The 20622-nt window shown below is 35.0% G+C and overlaps 1 protein-coding gene across 4 annotated transcripts in view; it reads right to left on the reverse strand.

The window, feature by feature from the left end:
• Positions 1-3391: 3391 nt before the first annotated feature.
• The window catches only part of LOC150101214 (rho GTPase-activating protein 45-like), a 519012-nt gene continuing 501781 nt past the window's right edge, over positions 3392-20622 (reverse strand). For all 4 annotated transcript variants that reach the window (XM_090401286.1, XM_090401287.1, XM_090401288.1 and 1 more), the window contains 2 exons: positions 11335-11545; positions 3392-5885 (listed from right to left, as the gene is read on the reverse strand). In XM_090401286.1, coding sequence (XP_090257412.1) covers positions 5444-5885; positions 11335-11545 — 653 coding nt within the window. In that variant the 3' untranslated portion in view covers positions 3392-5443. The remainder of the gene's footprint in view (positions 5886-11334; positions 11546-20622) is intronic.

Below are 20622 nucleotides of genomic sequence, written 5' to 3' on the forward strand. Positions count from 1 at the left end.
TGCTGCATGCCACTATGTTTAGACATCCTCCAGACACAAGCTATAGTGAGTATTAGGATTTGTTTTCCAGCTGGTCGAGATGATTCTACAGAACAGTTTTTATTACTACCTTAGAATGGAAGAGGGTCTGAGGTTCTCTTGAATGTTGTCATCAACATCCATCACTTTGTCAAATTGGTATTTCTTCCATCTAGGTACTGCATACCTTTTTTGTAGTGGCAGTACTTGCAAGGTTTGCTTGAGATAATTTGTTTACTGAAAGATTTATCACACGAAAGTGGAGTCTGCTTAAGTGGCACAAGCTATGTTCCACACTACTTCTATTCAGGCTCCCAAACATATTTGCAAGACGGTCGCAGTTATCTTAACTGTAATTACAACAAAAATAGACCTATTAAAATGGATGAAACTTTGCATACTGATCTCGTTCAGTTCGGGTTATCTGTTAACACAATGTTTACTTCAGTGATTCAAATACTACATCACCATCAGGAAAGTGTGGAGTGCTGTTTACTAATCTTGGTACTGAATTTATTCAACCTGCAGTTACTTTCTCTCACTAACCAAAGTTATTTGTTTTGCTAAAGTTCTCAATATTTTGATTTCTTCTTTCTTGCTATTTTTTTTCAGTTGATACTTTGTATGTGCCTGTTTCAAAGTAACATTATTCCCGATTTTTATGTTAATTTCACTACTTTCCCCTTTGAGAATGTGTTCTCTTAGCGCACAGATCTACAATCATATCGTATTTTTGTTTTAAACAATTTATTAATTAATATATTCAATTTTAATACATTATTATATCATAATACGAAGATGCTGAAGGAACAGAAATTGCAGCAGAGTCCCAAATCAGGACACTATATCACGGCTTAGGGGTTAATCAGTCTGCATTAATCTTGCAGCATGTTGCCAGCAATTTTTTTTTTATCGATGGCCAGTTATTTTCTCAGAATTATCTGTAGTATAATGCTGTGCTCTTCTAAATTAACAGCATGGGCTCTGATGGCATCCTTCATAGGATTAATGATTTCTGGTCATTAGCACTACCACCACTAATGAACGGGCTAATGACTTTGTAATGGGATCTAAAACTGATTTTCATATTACAATAACAGCCATGTTAAAATAATGCATAATAGTCAGTCAATAAAAATCACAAATTCTGATTCATGTAAAACTATCAGGCAAGAAGATTCTTCTTTGAATTCTTTTGTTACTTACCTAAACAGCTGGCATCCCATAAATTCAGTATATAGTAGAAAAATAATCTAATAACTTTGCCTTTTCTTGACACATTAGTTGCCTGCCTTTCTTTCTTTCTCAGTCAGCCGTTTTTTTTTATTTTTTTTATTAAATATTACACACAAGCCCTTAGTATTATTATGCTTTGAAGTATTTTCAATTTAGCCCCATGGGCAAGAAGATCCTTCTTTAAATTCCTTACACAGTAGAAAAATAATCTCCTGTTTGCCCGCCCACCCTACACAAACAATATCATTATCATCCAGCCCAACAATATGGTATTAACACTTACACATAGAGCTAGGGCTATTTGTTTTAATGATGCACCTATTTCCACAGAACTCAAATATTTTCACCATACTTTCTTGGTTAATGACTACAGCTCCTCAAACACAGAAGAACAAAATGCCACTATTCCTCTCTCTTATTATTTGAGGTACATCTGAAAAAATAGTCAAAGTACTAATAAAATCCGACTGTCACATCACATGTTAAATTAGCAACTCTGATCTGCTTCTCCTAAGGATAAACTCTGTATACTGGAGTTTGGCGTACTATGGATGGATGGATAGAAAGATCCTTGGAGAACAATAAGAAATGCATTCTCTTCCATTATCTGGCAGGCCAAGTTTTGGCATTCCTTCAGATAGGATTAGATGGAAGAAAACTAGTGTACTATATAGAAGTCATTACAGGTTAGAAAGATTAATTTTAGAGTCAGCAATGGCTATGAAGCATTATTTTAATCTGAACAATTATGGTTGCATTAACTTGCCAAAAATTTGGGAGACATCTTAAGATCCAACTTATGACTTAAGATCTTTTGTTACAATTTGAACTATTTCACTTGCCCATTGTCATATGTTGTTCTGTGCTGTGAAGATTCTGGTTTTAAATCCAGCAAAATATAAAATAGTTAATAACCATCTTTTTAGAGTTTAGTTCATATGGTGTTATAATACCATTAAAAATTCAGTTTGTCTATTCTGCAGTCATTTTGGCTTTTACTATTCTTCTGTTTTCCTTGAAGCTTATAAACTTCAAGCAGCTGCTGATCAGTCCAATTGCCTGCCAGTTCACTTCAAACCCATAGAACTCACTGCTATAATGAAACAGAAGTTAATTCTATGGGCTTTAAGTTGAACTGGCAGTTGGATTGATCAGCAGCTGCTTACACTTACACTCCTCTTTCTTCTTGAATGCCTTTTACAGTATTCCCAAGAACTAAACCTCTCAGCTATTAAGTTGCTATTATTATTATTATTTGACACCTCCAGGGAGTCCAAAGACTCATCAAGGGAGAGTGTGCCAACAGCATCGAACAATTGGTACTCTTCCTATAGATTCTGAAACTTTGTGAGATTAGCATTATATTGCTACTTGACCCTGTTTCAGTTAACCTTCCCATTCAGATTCAAGATAGATGTAGCCTTAAGCTATAACTTATTGCTTGTTGTATATGTTATAATGCCTGCTGCTGTCATCTGAATTCAGCTAATCTTTTTCTGTCTGAAACTGGTCTATAAGAAAGCTGGGTATAATTTCCAAGTGAAACAACATAAAAGTTGTTTCACTTTGAAATTTTTAGGAAACAACTCTTATGGAAGCATCTAACATAACTGTTATCTATTAAACCTTTAAAATGACATCCACTGATATTTTAATATCAATGGATGTTATTTTACATCTTAACTAACATCTGATAGAGCACCATGTAATTGTACTTCAATAATCAGAATGGCGAATTCTGGCGGCAGCAGTTTGGCCTCTTGTGCTGTGGAAACATTACTCTACCTCACCTTGAGCCTCCAATAAGTGGTATGGTCTCACAATGGGCAACGAAAAAGATGTACCAAAGTATGATTCAAACCAGGCTACTAGAAGTACAGCTGACTTCTCTGCTCTTTCCTCCTGACAATTTGTGGATTATACATCATGCTTGAACACCCATATGGCAGAATGTCAAATAAACATCATGAAACAGTTGCATATTACTTATCTAGAGAGACTTTTGTAGGATGTTTAATAAAGTGATAGTAACTAAGTAAATTAGGTTTATTAAAATAAGAATACATGAATGGGCTCTCATTTTCTTATCTGATAATATTTTACAAGAAATGCATTTCAGGCCATATAAAAAAGTAAGTAAATAAATAAATTCATCTTTTATTTAATTTTTCTAAAGAAAGCTCCTTTATATAGTTCACATTAAACACGATTAATCTACTATTACATTTACAACAGAATTAAAAAAAAATGATGTGATGACAATATACAAATAAATATATACAATTTTTTTTTTGCCATTTACCAATGATCACCAAACAACGGTCTCAGTCTGGCACCTGGTCTTATAGGCCTTTAAAAAATGTTTTATTTATACAAATTTAATGTCAACACTGGGAAGGATTAACAGTTCTAGTTTAATTTTACTTAGGCAAAAAAGGTTGGTGACTACTAGTACATGGTCTCAAAATGCCAAATGGATAGATATGCTGATACTTGAAACTTTTTCTTTAAGACTAAATCACTTAATTTTTTTTATAATTTCTCACAATATGTATGTGACTAAGAGAAGGCAAGGATTGATTATCAAACTTCCTGATACTGTACTTTTTCCTTCACAATATCTGTAAATTTTATATAAATCATAAGTCAAATGCAGTCTATCCAGGAAGTCTGTTGTAAAAGCAGATAAATGAAAATAGAATTAAATAAAATTTTAAACAATAAAGCTATGTGCTGAATCGTTCATATCATGAAATATTTACTAAGAATGTGATATGCACTTTTTGTCCTTAGCAGAAATCTTTGATTTCCAAAGATAATGGAAATCAGTATAGGGGCTGTGCAAAGATTTATCCACAGTGTGTTTGTAAGGGAGGGAAGCAAGGACTTTCACTATTCCAGTTAAAGTTGTGGCTAGTATATTGTGTTAACTGCATTTGTTCTCTAACTAGTTTGTTTTTATGGGATAAGGGAGGGAAGCAAGGACTTTCACTATTCCAGTTAAAGTTGTGGCTAGTATATTGTGTTAACTGCATTTGTTCTCTAACTAGTTTGTTTTTATGGGATAAAAAAAAAAAAACAATTATCAGGAGGAAAATCCTGCCACTTCCATATTAAATTTTTTTTTATGTGAATCCCACTTAAAGGCCAGTAGTCTTAGAGCGTTCTGCAGATGGGATTAATAATAAATCAGAAATCCACCTCTAAAGACCAAACAACTTTTTTTCAAGCTACTGCAGTCTTCCATTTAGCAAGATAGTGGTCTCACACTGAGAGGTAAACTTGATCTAAATATGTGATAGTGAAGAGGGAAAAGACAAAAAAAAAAACCTTTTGCTGCTATAGGGTAAATATCTTATCTATTTTTGGGCAACAGCATGTTGCATTTACTGTGCACAACAGGGGCAAGCACACTTTTGTGATAGTGTGCTTGCTACATACACATCAAGGTTCATAAGGACCAAATGACTAGCTCTTCAAATAAGGAAAAGAAACAGCAGGTATGTTAGTAAATATATATACATATTAGCTATGTTTCTTAAATCAAAAACTGGAAATAGTCTTGCAATGTTATTTTGTATTTAAATTAATACATAATCTATTTCCATATTTATCTCAAAAGAGTGAGAATTTTCCAACCTATTCAGTTAAAAAAAACTGTAAAATAGTAGCAGATGTTAGGCTTCATTTTAGCCTGTTGAGAGAAGTTTATATATAAAGTAACGTTTTTATTGACTTCTGCTACCTAAAATTAATGTCATAGCTTTTAAACACTTTTAGTTTTAATTTTTAAAGTTTGTTGTAGCATTTCTATCCATCTAACATTAAAAACACCAGTTGGCTAGACAGCATATGTATAGTTCAGAAGTGCACAAACTTGTGACGTAGCAGTCTAGATTCTGCAAAACAATTCGATAGCTACTAAAATTTATAGAAAATGTAATTTTAAATGCTATACTTAAATGAAAACATAGGCTAAAGTAATATTTCTAATATCTTAATTTATAGTTCCAAAAATTTAAAAACATTCTTGTTAGTCATAAGTGATATAGACTGTGTGGGAAAAACACAAATTGGCTCCCAGGTGAAAAAGTTTGTACACCTCTGCTCTAGATTATAATATGAAAAGGCAGACATTTATGAATGTGACATGAAATCCAAGAGATTTATATGAAACGTTAATTACTTTTCACACAAACCGTGGCTGCCTATTAGGGGAGAGTTTTTCTGATGTATTAGTTGCACTGTCATGTGGCTGCACCTCTTGGGATATTACATTTACATTACTATTACTGCTCACAAGTTTTGTGTTGTCTGTTGTTTTTGCTGAGCTTGAATAAGTTTCAGAAGCAGTCACTGTACTAGAAGTCTTTGTCACTGAACTAAGTTTTTTTAACAGTTTATTTGTTGATATTTCATTCTCTATGCTGTCACTTTGACAAAAATATGACTGTTTCATGGTGTGAAACTGTGCTATGGTGTTTTGCTCAGTAGTTGTTTTGATGGAAATTTCACTTACTGTTCCTTCTATCTTTGATCCAGAAGTATTTATTGCTTTACTGCTATCAACTGACATGCCCTGAATGTTCCACTTTGTTTCTTCAGGAGGAATGTTTTTAGATTGAATATCTCTGTAAGAGGGCAAAAGAATAAATAAGTCCCATTAATGATTTTTATTTTGTACAAATCAAAAACTCCTTCAATAAATAACACACACAATCATGATTACCAATACTGGTTAAAATGAAGTAAATTCAACACTGGTTTATAATAACTTAATGGTGGTATAGGAAGTTAGTCTGACAGTCTAATGATGACCTACCTAAAGGTACTAGGTCATATAATTCCATAATTGTGTTTTGAGGTTTGGTTCATTTTTTAAGATCTACTGAGTCTGACAAGTCATTTTCATATTTATTTGATGCTTGTGAAATACTGCATCTCCATAATCTATAGATATGATGTAGTGGAAACAATTAACCAAGAATTCAGAGTGCATGAATATAAAGAGCAAAATCTTTCTACAGAAGCATATTAGCCATGGTTGATGTTTCATATTATGAGTTTCTGAAATTATGACAACACAAAGAATACAATATACAGTAATTACCATTTATCTGACCATATCAGGAAGGCAATTTGTCATTCTGATAATTGAAGCAGTTACATGGTGCTGTAGCAGCAGTCGTGATAAATAGTAAATTACACACAAGCTGCACAAAGAATTGGTAGTTTGAAAAGGCGATAGTAGACAGCCTGGGGATAGGTCATATAATTCCATAATCGTGTTTGAGGTTTAGCTCATTTTTAAGATCTGAGTCTGAAGAGTCCATGTTTATATTCACTCGAGCAATGCATAGTAGCTCAACATATGATCAAGTCTGGGTTGCCCATAATATAAGCTGCAAGAACAAGTAACCTTGTATACATCTGCAACTGAGGGAGCTGGTTTTTAGGAGGACAGCCAGCTTTATTGAGGTTTGAAAGTAGCACAAAGTTGATGGAAATATAAATTTCTAGATATTTTTTCCTGTAATAGTAGCAGCAGCAATTATTATAATCTGAATGTTAGGGGATTGTGGGAAAGAAGGAACAACTATTTTGAACAAAGATAATTTCAGACATGAGGAAAGTCTGGTTGGAACACACATTCATTAACATGGTTAACAAGAGTTTTTAAATTATTATTGTTGGGGTGGGGGAGTAAATCTTAAAAATATTGTGAATGTATTTTACAGTGTTGGGTAGGGTTTTTTTTTCTATGAAGCATACTTTTCTGATATGTAGCCTCAAGGATTGGGAGAAGGATGATTAGGATAAAGTGATAGTACTATGTAAAAAAGTTAAATCATTGCTAACTTCCTATCAATGAATCTGTTACCTATCAAGACTCCAGTATTATTCATCTAGATCTCCAAGATCTTAACATATAAGCCTAGAGGAAGAAGATGGACTGAGTCTGGAACCTGAATAGAAAGAAGATGATCTTGGTTTCCCTTCTGGGTCTTTTTCCTGCTGTTCTGACTGAAAACTTGTTTTATGCTAGCCTTTTCTCTTCCATTTTGTTTAAGTGGCCATACCTGAGATTAACCTTTCTAAACGCTAACAAAGTCAAGTCTTGTATTTCTAACTCAAATCTGATATCAATAAATTAAAATTTAACATTTTTAAAAGCATTATGCTTGGTACTTTATCATAGATCTTTTCTAGATCTACAAAACTTAAGTGCAGATCCTTGTTATATTCCCATGATTTTGCAACTATTTTTCTGAAAGGGAAAATCTGATCCTAACAACCTCTATTTTGCATGAACTCAGCTTGTTCTTGAAGCTTCCCTTCCACAACTTTTCTTAGTCTTTTTTCACAAATTGTGACAGGAACACAGTAGTGAGATTTCTCTGTAATTTGCATATTCAATTTTATTTCCCTTTTCATAGATGGGTACTAAGAGAGTTCTATTCCTAATCATCTAGAATTTGACTTGAGCAGGCTTTCTGAATGCAGTGTAATCACTGTAAAACCTTCATATTTCCATAAACACTGCTTGTTAAGAAGCCAATGGACACCATTAATGTGAGGAACAAACAGCCACGGCGTCCATCTTAATATGTAGGACTTCCTTTTGCTGTAATGACTGCAGCAATTCTCGGGCATACTTTCCACAAGCGTATGATAGTGATCGATGGAAATTTTGGACTATTTCTTCCTAGGCCTAGTTCTGGACTGTTGCGGGGGTGGACATTCCTTGCCCTCACCTGATGCCCCAGTTAACCCCACATATGTTCAATAGGATTGAGTTCAGGCCAGTCAAGTGTGATGATGTTCATGTCCATAAACCATGCAGTTACAGCAGTAGCCATGAGACAATAGTCAGTTTCGTAGAAACGTCATAAAGTAGGAAGCATTGCATTGTCCTCAGAGTTCAATTGTTCATGGCACTAAAGAGGACCAGGGCCATACCATCATGCTGTCACCTCCAAATTCCCTACTAGGAGTTACCAGAGCATTTTACTGGGGACATCTGCTAGGAGGAGGGTGCATTGTGATTAGTTGTTCCATAACATAGCTTTCCAAGCTTCCACATTCCACTGTACATACTCTTTGCACCACTGTATGTGATTTGCACAATGTGAGCCTTGCATATTCAGTTCTACTGTGGAAACCCATGTTGTGAATCTTGCTTCTGAATGTGTTTGAGCAGATTCATGTTCCAGCTGATGTCTGCCTGGATTTTACATATTATCCTCCATAGGGTCATGTTAGGCGAGTGTGGTAGATCGTCCACTGCAGGTAGCACTTGCAGTTGACTCCATGCACTTTCATCTCAGTATGGTATCGTTGATTGTTGACTTTGGATGGCATTCTATCAGAATGCCTCTTTCAAACTATCAGTTCCCTTCTTGCAGCCATGTCGCCCAGACACATTGCACTGACTTGGGAGCATCATATTCCAATTTATACCAGCTACATACATGTGACTCATTACATGGCATGATGTCCCTTGCCCATGGAGACTTCTTTCAAGAAGTGTGATACGCTTGCATATGTTGCATATGATACACAGCAACCCTTCCTGGGTTTCCACCTAGGAAGGGTTGCTGCAAACCTACAGAACATTTGTACAATGGGTGGGCTTAAGGATATTCTGTTTGTCTATCAATTTTATTTTTATAGTCTGGAAACCCTGCTCTAGAGACCAAACATGGAACTTTTTTTAAGCCACTTCAGGCCTCCAATAAGTGCAGCCATGGTCTCACATTGGGCAATGAAATTCATCTCCCCCATCAGCGGGACTTGAACCTGCCGCCTATTGGGCAGAGAGTGTATATGCTAATCACTCAGCCAACCAGCCCAGATAAATATGCTGAATGTATTGCATTTCTAATTAGTAAAATGGCATTCACTATGAATTTTGGGTGCTTCATAGATCTGCGGTACAGTGGGGTATGTGGATGCCATCTGATCTTCAAAAAAATTAAAGATCATATTTTATTATGAGTGCTTTCAAATGGGATCAATTTCTAAACATCTGTTAGTAGGTCAATCTTCTTTATCATATATTTTCAGAATCATTCTGCAACTATATTTTCAATTTGAGAAATAAAAATTTGTCTATTTTTTATAATTATATTGGATCTATTTTGGATGGATAAAAAAAAAAAAACGCACACAAAAAAAAACTCGTCTTTGGTATTTGTATAGTAGTAGATACACTGGGAAGATGTAACATCTTGAACAGAAATGGGTGCCAAGTTTTTAGACAGTGAGGATATTATAAAAGAAATGTACTTACTTGCACAAGGAAAGACAAGTGTCAGTCTGTGAAGAGAGAGAGAGATCTGATCTTGAGTGTTGAGCTGAGTTAATCAAAAGTAAGGGTGCAGGGGGCAAGAGCTAATTTTATTTTTTCAAAAAAAAGATAAAATTGTGTTTTGAAATCATTTTAGCTGACTGTTGTCAACAATATTTGTCATGTGAATGGAGAATATCATCAAAACAATGGTTTGACATAAAGAAGAGATCATGTATGTATATGAGGAACATCTGCATTAGTAGGAAAATCTGGAGAGAGTGTTACTCTCCATTACATATAAGTCATCTGAGAGAAAATGGACAAGCTGTTTACAAATGGTGGAAGGTAGATCATAAAATGGCAGTTAGGGGTCTGGCATTGAGTTTTTATTTTAGCTATCGGATGCCTTGGAAATGCTAAATACAATGCTGCAGGCTTCTCCAAACCTTTCCCTGGTGTGTTGTTCATAGGTGGGCAATGTAGGTCAAGACAGCTGCAGTAGATTTTGGAATTCATGTTGATAGTCACTGATTAACTGACAGTTGAAATTGACTATTGCCTTTCCCTCATCTTTTCAACAGCACCAGAATGAGAGCAGTAAATTGGTAGTTTGATGGAAACTACTTTAATGATTTGTGTTTCTATCCTGTCTCCACTTCTTCGCCTATCAACTAGTCTTTAAAACCCACAGACCTTCAAGTCTCTTCTCAGGAATTGGACCCAATTTTGATCCCTCTGTTTGATTCTCTTCATCACTTATTGAATCCAGGTGATTAAACATGTACACAGTCAAGTAGCGCCTTATAAAAGGGAATACTAATATCCCTATCCATGCTATTCAGTGTGTTCAACAATTGTGTAATCTGATGTGCTGTTTTGACCATGTCAGAAATGCAAACGATTTTTGCCATCAATCTATGCCATTAATTTTTTTTTTTCTTGTTTTGTTTCAGCAATAACATTATCATGTTTACAGATAACTGTAGTATTAAATAGCATAGCAAAAGCTGAAAATATTTTGGAGACATAATCAATAACATTTATTTGGCTGGAAACTGGTGATAGAAAGCTAAGATATTTCCTAGCTTTCTATATTTCAATTTTAATTATTATGAAAAATTGAGTTGGCCCATCATAGGATCCTGTATGTACGAGTAACTGTTTGAGGGTACTTTGGTTTAATTTCTAGCCTCTTTTCATAATTATGCCCCTCCCAATAATTCTTTTCCACTATTTGCCAGAAGATACACTTTATGTCCATTACTCAAAATGTGATCTTTGATCTGTTATACTCTTTGAGATAGCCCCATCTCCTTAAATAGTTTCCTCCTTTTCTTTCACTATATGATTCCTACTATGTTAATACGCATTTTGCTTTTGTTAGGTATTTAAATTGGATGCTGACTGAATCTAAAGATTGAGTAATAACTTTAGCTAATACTGTAATCTTTAATTAAATTTTCTTTTAGGTAAACACTATTTCATCTTACGTTTATTGTAGCAGTTCAGTTAATGTAGTCAATAATAGCATTTCACACTTGTGAGGAACGCAGGCCAGAGGATGAGTGGATTGTGTAGATCTTCAAAAATTAAGATTTTTGGGGATTCATGTTGCTCAATTACTGCCATGGAAAATATAATTATGAGCCCCCCCCAAATGGGGGATTTGAATTGGGATGTCAAGTACATATGTACAATGATTTATATTGTATAATGCAATTATTGCTATTTAATTTTCCAAACATACTTAAAATCATTCATACAAACATAGAAAAAAAAAAACTAACTTAGCTATAGTAAGTGGTCTTCCATTTCTATCTTCGAGTGGTTCCATTCCTGATTTAAAAAGTGAAATGCTAGTATTTCCAGCAGAGTTTTTCTGATTATGTTCCTTATTGCTAAGCAAGTGGGATGATAATGTTGAAGCAAGTCCTGTTTTACTTTCTGATATTGCCAATGAGAGTGGAGATATTTTAGTAGAATTTGATTCATTACTACCTGAAAAGGAAAAGTTTACTACATTTCAGTAATAAATTTATATAGAATGAAGTTTGAAAAATACCCACAGATTAATTTAACATAATGTTGCAATGACAGACAACTTTTTTCAGGTTTGCTTTAGTAGTAACTACTTTATGAAAACAATTTGTTTTACATTAGAAGGATTCTCTAATGTTTAATCGATTATTATTACTGCTATTACATGACACCTCCAGGGAGTCCAAAGACTCATTGAGGGAGGGTACCTATTCTACAACTCTGTCTCCACCAATGCCATCTACCGTCCACCACCAGCATTTTCACAGACAATCGCAAAGATCCATGCCCACGGTGGGATTCGAACCTGCAGCCCTTTTGGCTGGACTGCGGATATGCTAACCACTCAGGCCAGCATAATTTAACTAACCATGAGTTAGACAAACGTTTTTGAATAAAAGGTCAAAGAAGGTTAAATTTTGTTTGCAATGTAATGTCTTATCTTCTCAAGACTAAAGAACATAAAATATGTTAACCAACAGCAAACAATACTGTTAAGAATAATACATAGTTGATTGCTTAAATGTTCCGATTTTCAGTCTCTCACTAATGAATTTTATAATCCGTTATTCTGTTGGTAGAGAAGATCCATTTATAGTATTCATCAATGTGAATATGAAATATGAATGGTAGCAGTTCAAACAATGTGACCCACCAATGAGAGCATTTACACCTGTGAGGAATACATACCAGTGTAGATAATAGATTTTCTAGCTTCAGAAAAATTTTCCGGCTTTACGGAGACTCCGTTGTTGTAATTTTAAAAGTACACCAGTACATATGAATAACTTGAGATGTTATTCATATGTACTGGTGTACTTTTTCTTGCTGTGGTCATCCAAAAACAAGTAATCTGTTGTTATTCATGCTAGTTGGCAAATGTAAGGTTGCCAATAAAAATGCTGAGTTCTGTAGCATGTGAGAAAATATAACTTTCTTTATGCTGCCTTGGTATTATGCTAATAAAACATGAGCTCTACTAGAGTCCATATATTATTTTTCATTAATACATTAGATTCCCAACCTTCTAAACCAATGAGGAAACCCAAGAAAAATGTTAAAGTTCATGTCAGAACATAGCTCCAGTACGGTGTGGAAAATTATAAATACAAAGAAATTTAGTAACAGCAGCTATAAATTAAGCGCACGAATCTACTTCATACATTAATAAATGTAGAATCTCTGGACAAAGTTCATCTTTTGTAAATGGGATACTAAAGCAGCTCAACTTGACGATGGGTTGTTTCTTATTTTTCAACACTAACTCTGAAATGCTGCAGTTTCATAAACAAAAATTACTATTATTACGTAACACCTCCAGGGAGTTCAAAGACTCATCGAGGGAGGGTACCTACTCTACAACTCTGTCTCCACTAACCGCAACTACCTTCATCTACACCAGCACCATCTACTGCCAGCCACCACCACTAGCATTTTCACAGACAAACATCCATGCCCATGGCGGGATTCAAACCAGCAGCCTTTTGGCTGGAGAGCAGATACGCTAACCATTCGGCCAACCAGGCCAGCTTAATAAATTAGTTTAATATATTTTTATTTTGTGATTTTTCACAGAATTCTATTACAAAGCAGTTTTTGACTCTTCTATGGTGAATTTTGTGCAAAATTTGTAGACACTTAATAGATTCATATTCTCAGTCAATATAATGCTTTTCCTCTGCTTGGGCTATTCATATCTTATTGAAATTTGTATTTGGAATCCTTATGCTAATACTGTAATCTTTAATTAAATTTTCTTCTAGACAAATGTTATTTCATTTTACATTTCTTGTGTTCATCAAGATTGGATAAGCCACATAGGTAATACACAGATCAGTGTGTTGTGTAGATCTTTAGCAATTAAGATTTTTGTAGATCATGTTTCTCAAATTATACTGGACATTTTTAGAGAGGCTTTTAGGGTCATTCATGTTTCCCAGTTACTGTCAAGAGCATAAAGTCAAGAACCATCTGAATCTGTCAATTTTGCAAGAGCAAATTTTATATTGCAATAATTCTCTAACTACGAAATTTAAATTAAATTTGAATTGTTGTACCAATAACCTCTCTTTATTGGCAAAACAGCTATTAAAAGTGACAGTTTGACTTCAATTGTACTATTTTTAGTAACAAAATTAGACAAGACATTTTGTCTTGTCTAATTTTGTTCCTCATAGGAGTGGTATATGTGATCTGGTTTAGGAGGAACCTCTTAATAGATTTACTGAACAGCCAAAGTTTTCCTTTGGAAGAAACAATGAATTAAAAAAAAAAAAACATAAATATAAAGATCAAACAATGTCTCTTTTGAATGGGTTAAAGCTTAAAGGAAAGGGGAATAATTTCCCATAAAGATATAAGGAGGACATAAGGTCACCTAAAGGTATCCCTTTGGGTGGGAAAGACAAAAACATGGAAGAGCAGAAGTTGCATCCAGTGACCTTGGAAAGAAACCAAAAGGCTTGACTGCCCTTTGAACAGTAGAAAAATTTACTGATTTGGCCCTTTCGAAGTTGGGCTTAGATTTATTGATTGCTCTTTTTCAATTCTTTTAATGTACAGTAACCTATCTTCAGTAATAAAGATGGAACAGGTGAGATACAGGAAGACCTAAACTCCTATAATCCCACCACTGATTGGCTTTGGCAGATCAGCAACCTGGAGGAACACAAGTCACACATCTGCAACCACGACTAAGGTCAGTCAGGCATGGCTCACCATGCCTTGGATACAATCCACAGGATCTCATGGGGGAAAAAACCACCATGCTCCACCACAGCAAATTCAAAAATGAGAGACTATTTTTAGAATCAGCAGCTCTCAGAAATCAACCAAATCTTAATAAATACAGTTGCATTAAGCTTCCTAAGATTTGGGAAACACTTATCAGAGATCCCACCTTGCATTCCAGGCACCTACAACTGCCCTTAGAGGGTGCTCCACCTAGATAGGACTAGAGTCACCCATGTGGTTGGGCTTAGTATTGTGTGGTATTTGTATATATGGTACATTAGTTTTTTGTAATCCCTGAAGATGTCTCAGTGACTGAAGCAAAATATAGGAAGTATTAAATTGTTTTAATCCTTTCTGAGTGCTGTATACAATTCATTAAGCCTCCAACATGATGTCCTCACAGCACTTAAGCCTCTACACACAAAAAATAAAGCAATAAAAGAATGGGTTAGTTTTTTCTCAGAAATAAGCTTAAAAAATTATTTCTTAGGATAAAAGAATAAAATGACAATCTGCAGAATAAATTTCCCTTATACAATAAACCTTTTACTTCTGTTTTGCTATGCAGTATGATGAGGATAAGGAAATTCATGTTAGTATAATATTATTCAATACAAATATTTTACAAAAAAAAAATAAAATTATATAAATAAAACATCGACATGCACAAGATGGATTTGCTTGCTAAGCGCTCAGTCAGTACACATGAAATATATGGTGCAATCAGTGTGATCATATAATTCAATTAATTTTCCCCACCCTGTAGTCATTTACTAAGGTAACACGTTTTTTTTTTTTTGCATTACTCCCCCCCATTTTTTTCTTTAAACAAACAATTTGTCGTGTCCCTGATTGATATGGAAACAAAGCATGAAACAATGTCACGTACATTCTAAGCGTAAACAGAGATAATCTAAGATGATATGATCACTTTAATGGAACAGGAGATAAAAGATTAGTACAATGAATATTTGAAGCAAAAATGGAAAGAAAGACACAAAGGAAGGCCAAGATATAGATGTAATTTGGAGTACTTTAGAAGAGAGAGAGAGAGAGAGAGAGAACTGATAAATTCGAAGACTCGACAAATAACAGGAAAATTGAAATGATACACTACTTATGCAAGTATAATCAAGAAACAGTATTTTAATGTCTTGGTAAAGCACATCCAAGAATGCAAAAATATTTTTTTCAATGGCAAACCTCAAAGATAATTGGTTGGAGTATCATGTATGGAGATTCAATGATTCAAGGTGATTAGAGTGCTTGCCAGCTGGAATGACAGTGTGCTAATGAAGTGAAAAGGTAGAGGAGCGATGATAGTAATGGTTGGTATGAATGACCTGAGAGGAATCATGTAGCAAGAGATCTGAGACTGATGTTAGAGATAGTGCAGCAGAAATGTGTCAGAGGGAGGACAGTGAGTGGGTTGCTTCAGTATGATAATGCAGAGTGGAGATGAAGAGAATGAATGAAATGATAGCAAGAATGAATGTATAGAATACATTTAAAGATAGAAGATAGCTGTATGTTATCTTTTAGTTCAAAAGACTTGGATAATCAGGAATGCTGCTGATATGCAATCTTTGCAGAATGATTTGAATAGGCTTGAATTGTGGGCATGGGAAAATGGGTGTCAGTTCAATGTCAGTAAATGTAAAGTCATTCACTTTGGCATGATTAGATATCCAGTGTCGTATTGTATTGGTGGAATGAGGCTAGGAAATTTGGTTATGACTGCTGATTAAGGAATAAACTAATAGTGTATTAAATAATAGATTCTAATGCCTTGTGATTATCTGCGTGTTAACTCTCTGACAGAAATATCTTTTTTGTATAGGAATCAAGATGACGCGGCTGTATTAACAAATAAATTTTTCTCGATTCCGAAAAGGAGCTAACTCCAGAACTGCAACAATAGAAGAATTTGGCTCTTGCCCAGGGCATTCTCTTTGTCTGCAAGAATAATATGCGTGATCCGTCAGAAAGAACGTTATCTGATAAAAATTCGGCTCTAACTAAGCACTGTAAATTAGTGGCCCAAACAGGAACAGCAGAACAACTAATCGAAAGACTAAAGAACTACAGATAAGATTTATAAAGGACAATAAGGCACGACATATATACACCAATAAATAACAATAGGAAGTTCAAGTTTAGGGACCATGTGGCAAAGATTGCAAATACAACTCAAAAGATAATTGCAATGCTGAAACGACGGATGTTCACATGTAAGGATGTTATTTTGCCTCTTTACAAGGCCTTGATAAGATCTCACTTGGACTATTGTGTGCAAGTCTGGTCTCCTGGTTTCCGTTGCGATTCTAATATATTGGAGAGAGTACAAAGGAGAGTGTTAAAAATATCAGGATTGTGGAATACAGATTAAAAATTTGTAGGCTGCAGACACTAGCAAACAGGAGAAAGAGGGTGATTGCGACTTACAAACGTCTGAGAGCATCATACAGGATTTCAATTGATTGAAATTTTTCAATTTATGGAGGGTGGAGAAAGGACGAGAGGGCATCCTTGGAAGCTGAGAATGAAGGCCGCCAAGAAGGGTGTGAGGGCTAGATTTTTCTCTCAGAGGGTGGTGTGTGATTGGAATGGATTACAATTGGATGGTGTGAGTGCAAGCAGTGTGAATGAATTCAAGAATAAGTATGACAGCTTGTGTGTGTAGTATGTGGCCTCCCTTGAGGAGTCTCTGACTCCCTGGAGGTCTCTCTTAATAATACAGAGACAAATTATGATTTGGAGTAGAGCTCTCATTGTAACAATATAAACAGGGAAATAAAACTGAATGTAAGAATTGCAGAGGTAGTTCCCTACCGAGTGTTCCTGGTAAGATTTATACAAGTATATTGAGAAACGGATGAGAAGGATTGTGGAAGAAAAGCTGGATTCAGGATCCGATTTCCACTTAACGACAATCTATATTTGTTTTGTAGATTTTGAAAAGGCATGACAAGGTACCAAGAAAGAAGCTATTCAAAATGCAACAGTTGTGTGGTGTCAGTGGGGCGTTATATCAAGCAGTAGTCTTTATTTGAGTTATAAGTCAGCAGTTAGAATTGAAGTACAGGAAGATGGTTTAATGTTAAATCTGGTATCAGACAAGATAAACATTATACCCCCTGTTATTCATTATCTATATGGATCACATTATGAAGGAAAGTGGTATTAAATCTGATATCAAAATTGGAGATGTTAATCTCAGCTCTTTTGATGTTATACTTCTTAATAAATCTGCTAGAAGTCTTCAAGATTCCCTGACTGAATTGAATAACTGTTGTAATAGATATGGTGTGAAGGTCAGCAATAACAAGACAAAGACAATGAAAATAGGGAGAATCACTGAAAATATCAACTGCATTGTGAATGGAGAACCTATAGAACGAGCAAAACATTTCAGTTACTTAGGCACAATTTTTAGTGGAGACAGTAAATTAAATATGGAAATCAACAAAGCTGGTATGGTAGGAAGTCAACTGAATAAATTTATATGGAATAAGAGAGAAATTAGTTGAAACACTAAAGTAGCTGTATACAAGACATCTACTTTATACAAGACGGGGGAGGGCAGAGCCCCTAGTTTACAATATAAAATATCAACACGAGGCATGACCTCGTGGAAAAAGTTTAACCAAAAATTAAAATTAAAATCTTCTTCATTCAAAGTGCAAAGTAGTTCTGTAGCTCCTTGTGTTGCTAAATTTTTATTATTATGGAGATTCAAAACATTGTTTCAAAATTCTTATTTTCAAAATCTACTATCGAAATTCCATCGAGTATTCGACCCTCAAGTGTAGCTAAACGTGCGGGTGATTTTGAAAAAAATGCAGGTATTGCAGCAAGACTACTAAAAAAAAATTCGAGCTTACAAATTTTGTGATGCAGCCTTTTCCATTATTAAGTTAAGTTTGTAGGCATAATAATGTACAACATGTGCAGATTGCTTTATAATTGTTTGTACACCTCTTTCCCCACTCATTATGGTGGCACCATTGTATGTGTGTGATTAATGCAGTTCCAGACATGAAAATTTTATATTTTGCAAATATTTAACAGAATTCTTCTCTTTGTTCATTTCTACAAAGATATGAATGAAATGCTAGTAAACGCAGACTATCTATCTACCATAACGTTAATTTGTGTTGTTTGTGCACGTGTAGTAGCAATGTATCTTGGGCTGCAATGCTACCTGCCCAAACTGCACATAAATCACGTTACCCCACTATGTAGCTGTTTGGTGTGGTCTGCATTGAATGTAGCTCCAGCATTTGGTATACTAGCCAATACTGATATTAGCCCTAGCCCACACAGCACACTGACTATTGCAAAATACAACTATTGCTACAAAATGAATTATATAAAACACTATCGAGCAGTATTGTATTACAAACAATAAAATAATGGCTTTTAGATGAATAGTCATACCCCGACCTACGCAAATCCGGAGTTATGCGGTTTCTTATATGTATGTATTCCCATCCCACTTCACACCTCGCCACTAGTCGTATATTTCTGGCACTGGCAGCATTCGCCATTGTCGCACATGCTGTGAACAAGCACTGATGTGTTTTGCACGGCCTCCATTCATACAGGACTTTTAGTCTACAAACCTTGCAAATGTTTAATGTTATGTTCTTGATAAAAATTTTATCACATAAAAAATAATGTCACCCAAAAGAAGCAAGTCTGATTCTTCTACAGCTAGCAAGAAAAGAAAAACATTGACTTTGGAAACAAAACTCAACATTATTAAGGATTTTGAAGGCGGAATGAAAATTTGTGAGCTAGCAAAGAAGTTCGATCTACAGGAATCCACAGTAAGAACAGTCATGAAAGATAAAGAATTCTCGCTGCTGTGAAAAATGCCCAATCATTGAATTCAAGGATAATTCGTAAACGTCATGGGATTATTGGTGAGATGGAAACAATGCTTAAATTATGGTGTGATAATCAAGTGAGAGAAAAAATTGTCCAGTTGATCAAACGACAATATGTAGTCAAGCTGATTTTTGAGAGGCTAAAAGTAGAAGCTGGAGAAGCGGCCCAAGAAGAAAATTTTGTGGCCAGTAATGGTTGGTTCAACCGATTTAAAAATCGCTGTAATTGGCACAGCATCACGTAGAGGCGGAAAGAGGCTTCGTCTGCTTTTCCTGAAATACTTAAGGCTATCATCGAGGAAGGTAGCTATAGCAGTCAAACCATATTTAATGTAGACGAGATTGGCTTTTTCTGGAAAAAGATGCCTAAGAGAACTTTCATCACATGTGAAGAAAAAACGTTTCCTGGCTTTAAGGCTTCCAAAGATCGGTTGACAGTAATGGTTGGTGGAAATGCAGCTGGTGATTGCAAGTTAAAACCTCTCTTAATTTATCGCTCAGAAAATCCAAGAGCTCTGAAAAAAAAAAAAAATAATCTAAAGCTGGCTTGCTAATGATTTGGAAGTCAAATTCTAAAGCTTGGGTGACAGCTTCTATTTTTGAAGACTAGTTTGGTCACCACTTCATACCTGAAGTTGAACGTTATTGCCAGTTTAAAAAAAATTTAAAGTTATGCTCATTATTGATAATGCACCTGGTCACCCTTCTGCAACTTTAATTGATTTTGATCCACATGTAAAAGTTGCTTTCTTGCCTCCAAATACAACCAGCTTACTTCAACCGATGGACCAAGGAATTATCAAAATATTCAAAGCGTATTACACACAGCGTTCGTTTGAATGAAGCTATGAGGCAAAATGAGCACCTGTCTGTTAAAGAGTTTTGGAAACAGTTTAATATTTTAGATGCTGTAAGGATTATCCGAGATTCTTGGGGTGAAATTTCCCAAAAAATCTTGAATGGTGTCTGGAAAAAACTTTGTCCATCCTTTTTTAAATGTGAAACAGAAATGTTGCCAAAAACTGATCAAGTTGTTGAGGCAATAGAAGAAGTTGTCAACCTTGCCAGGCAATTAGATTTAGAAGTCGACAGTAAAGATGTCAGTGAGCTGTTAGACTCACATAACAAGGAGCTTACAATTGACGAGTTCACAGAAATGTGTGAGCAAAGTGCTACTGAAGAGACCGAAACCTCAGATCTAGTTCTACCAGAAAAGCACATGACAATTGCAAAATTAACAGAAGGTTTACAGATTTTGGAGGACATAGATTCTAACGAGGAACGAATTGTAACCACAAGGCAAGGAATAAAAAACATTGGCTTGCTATGAAATTTTTGCTAATGACAAGAAAAAGACATTAGCCGTCAGACGAATCCATTAGGTTTTATGAAACCATCGACATCGAAATAACT

The sequence above is a fragment of the Typopeltis vanoorti genome, chromosome 12 (assembly GCF_054136105.1).
Source record: "Typopeltis vanoorti isolate ZY-2024b chromosome 12, IOZ_Tvanoo_1.0, whole genome shotgun sequence".
NCBI lineage: Eukaryota > Metazoa > Arthropoda > Arachnida > Uropygi > Thelyphonidae > Typopeltis > Typopeltis vanoorti.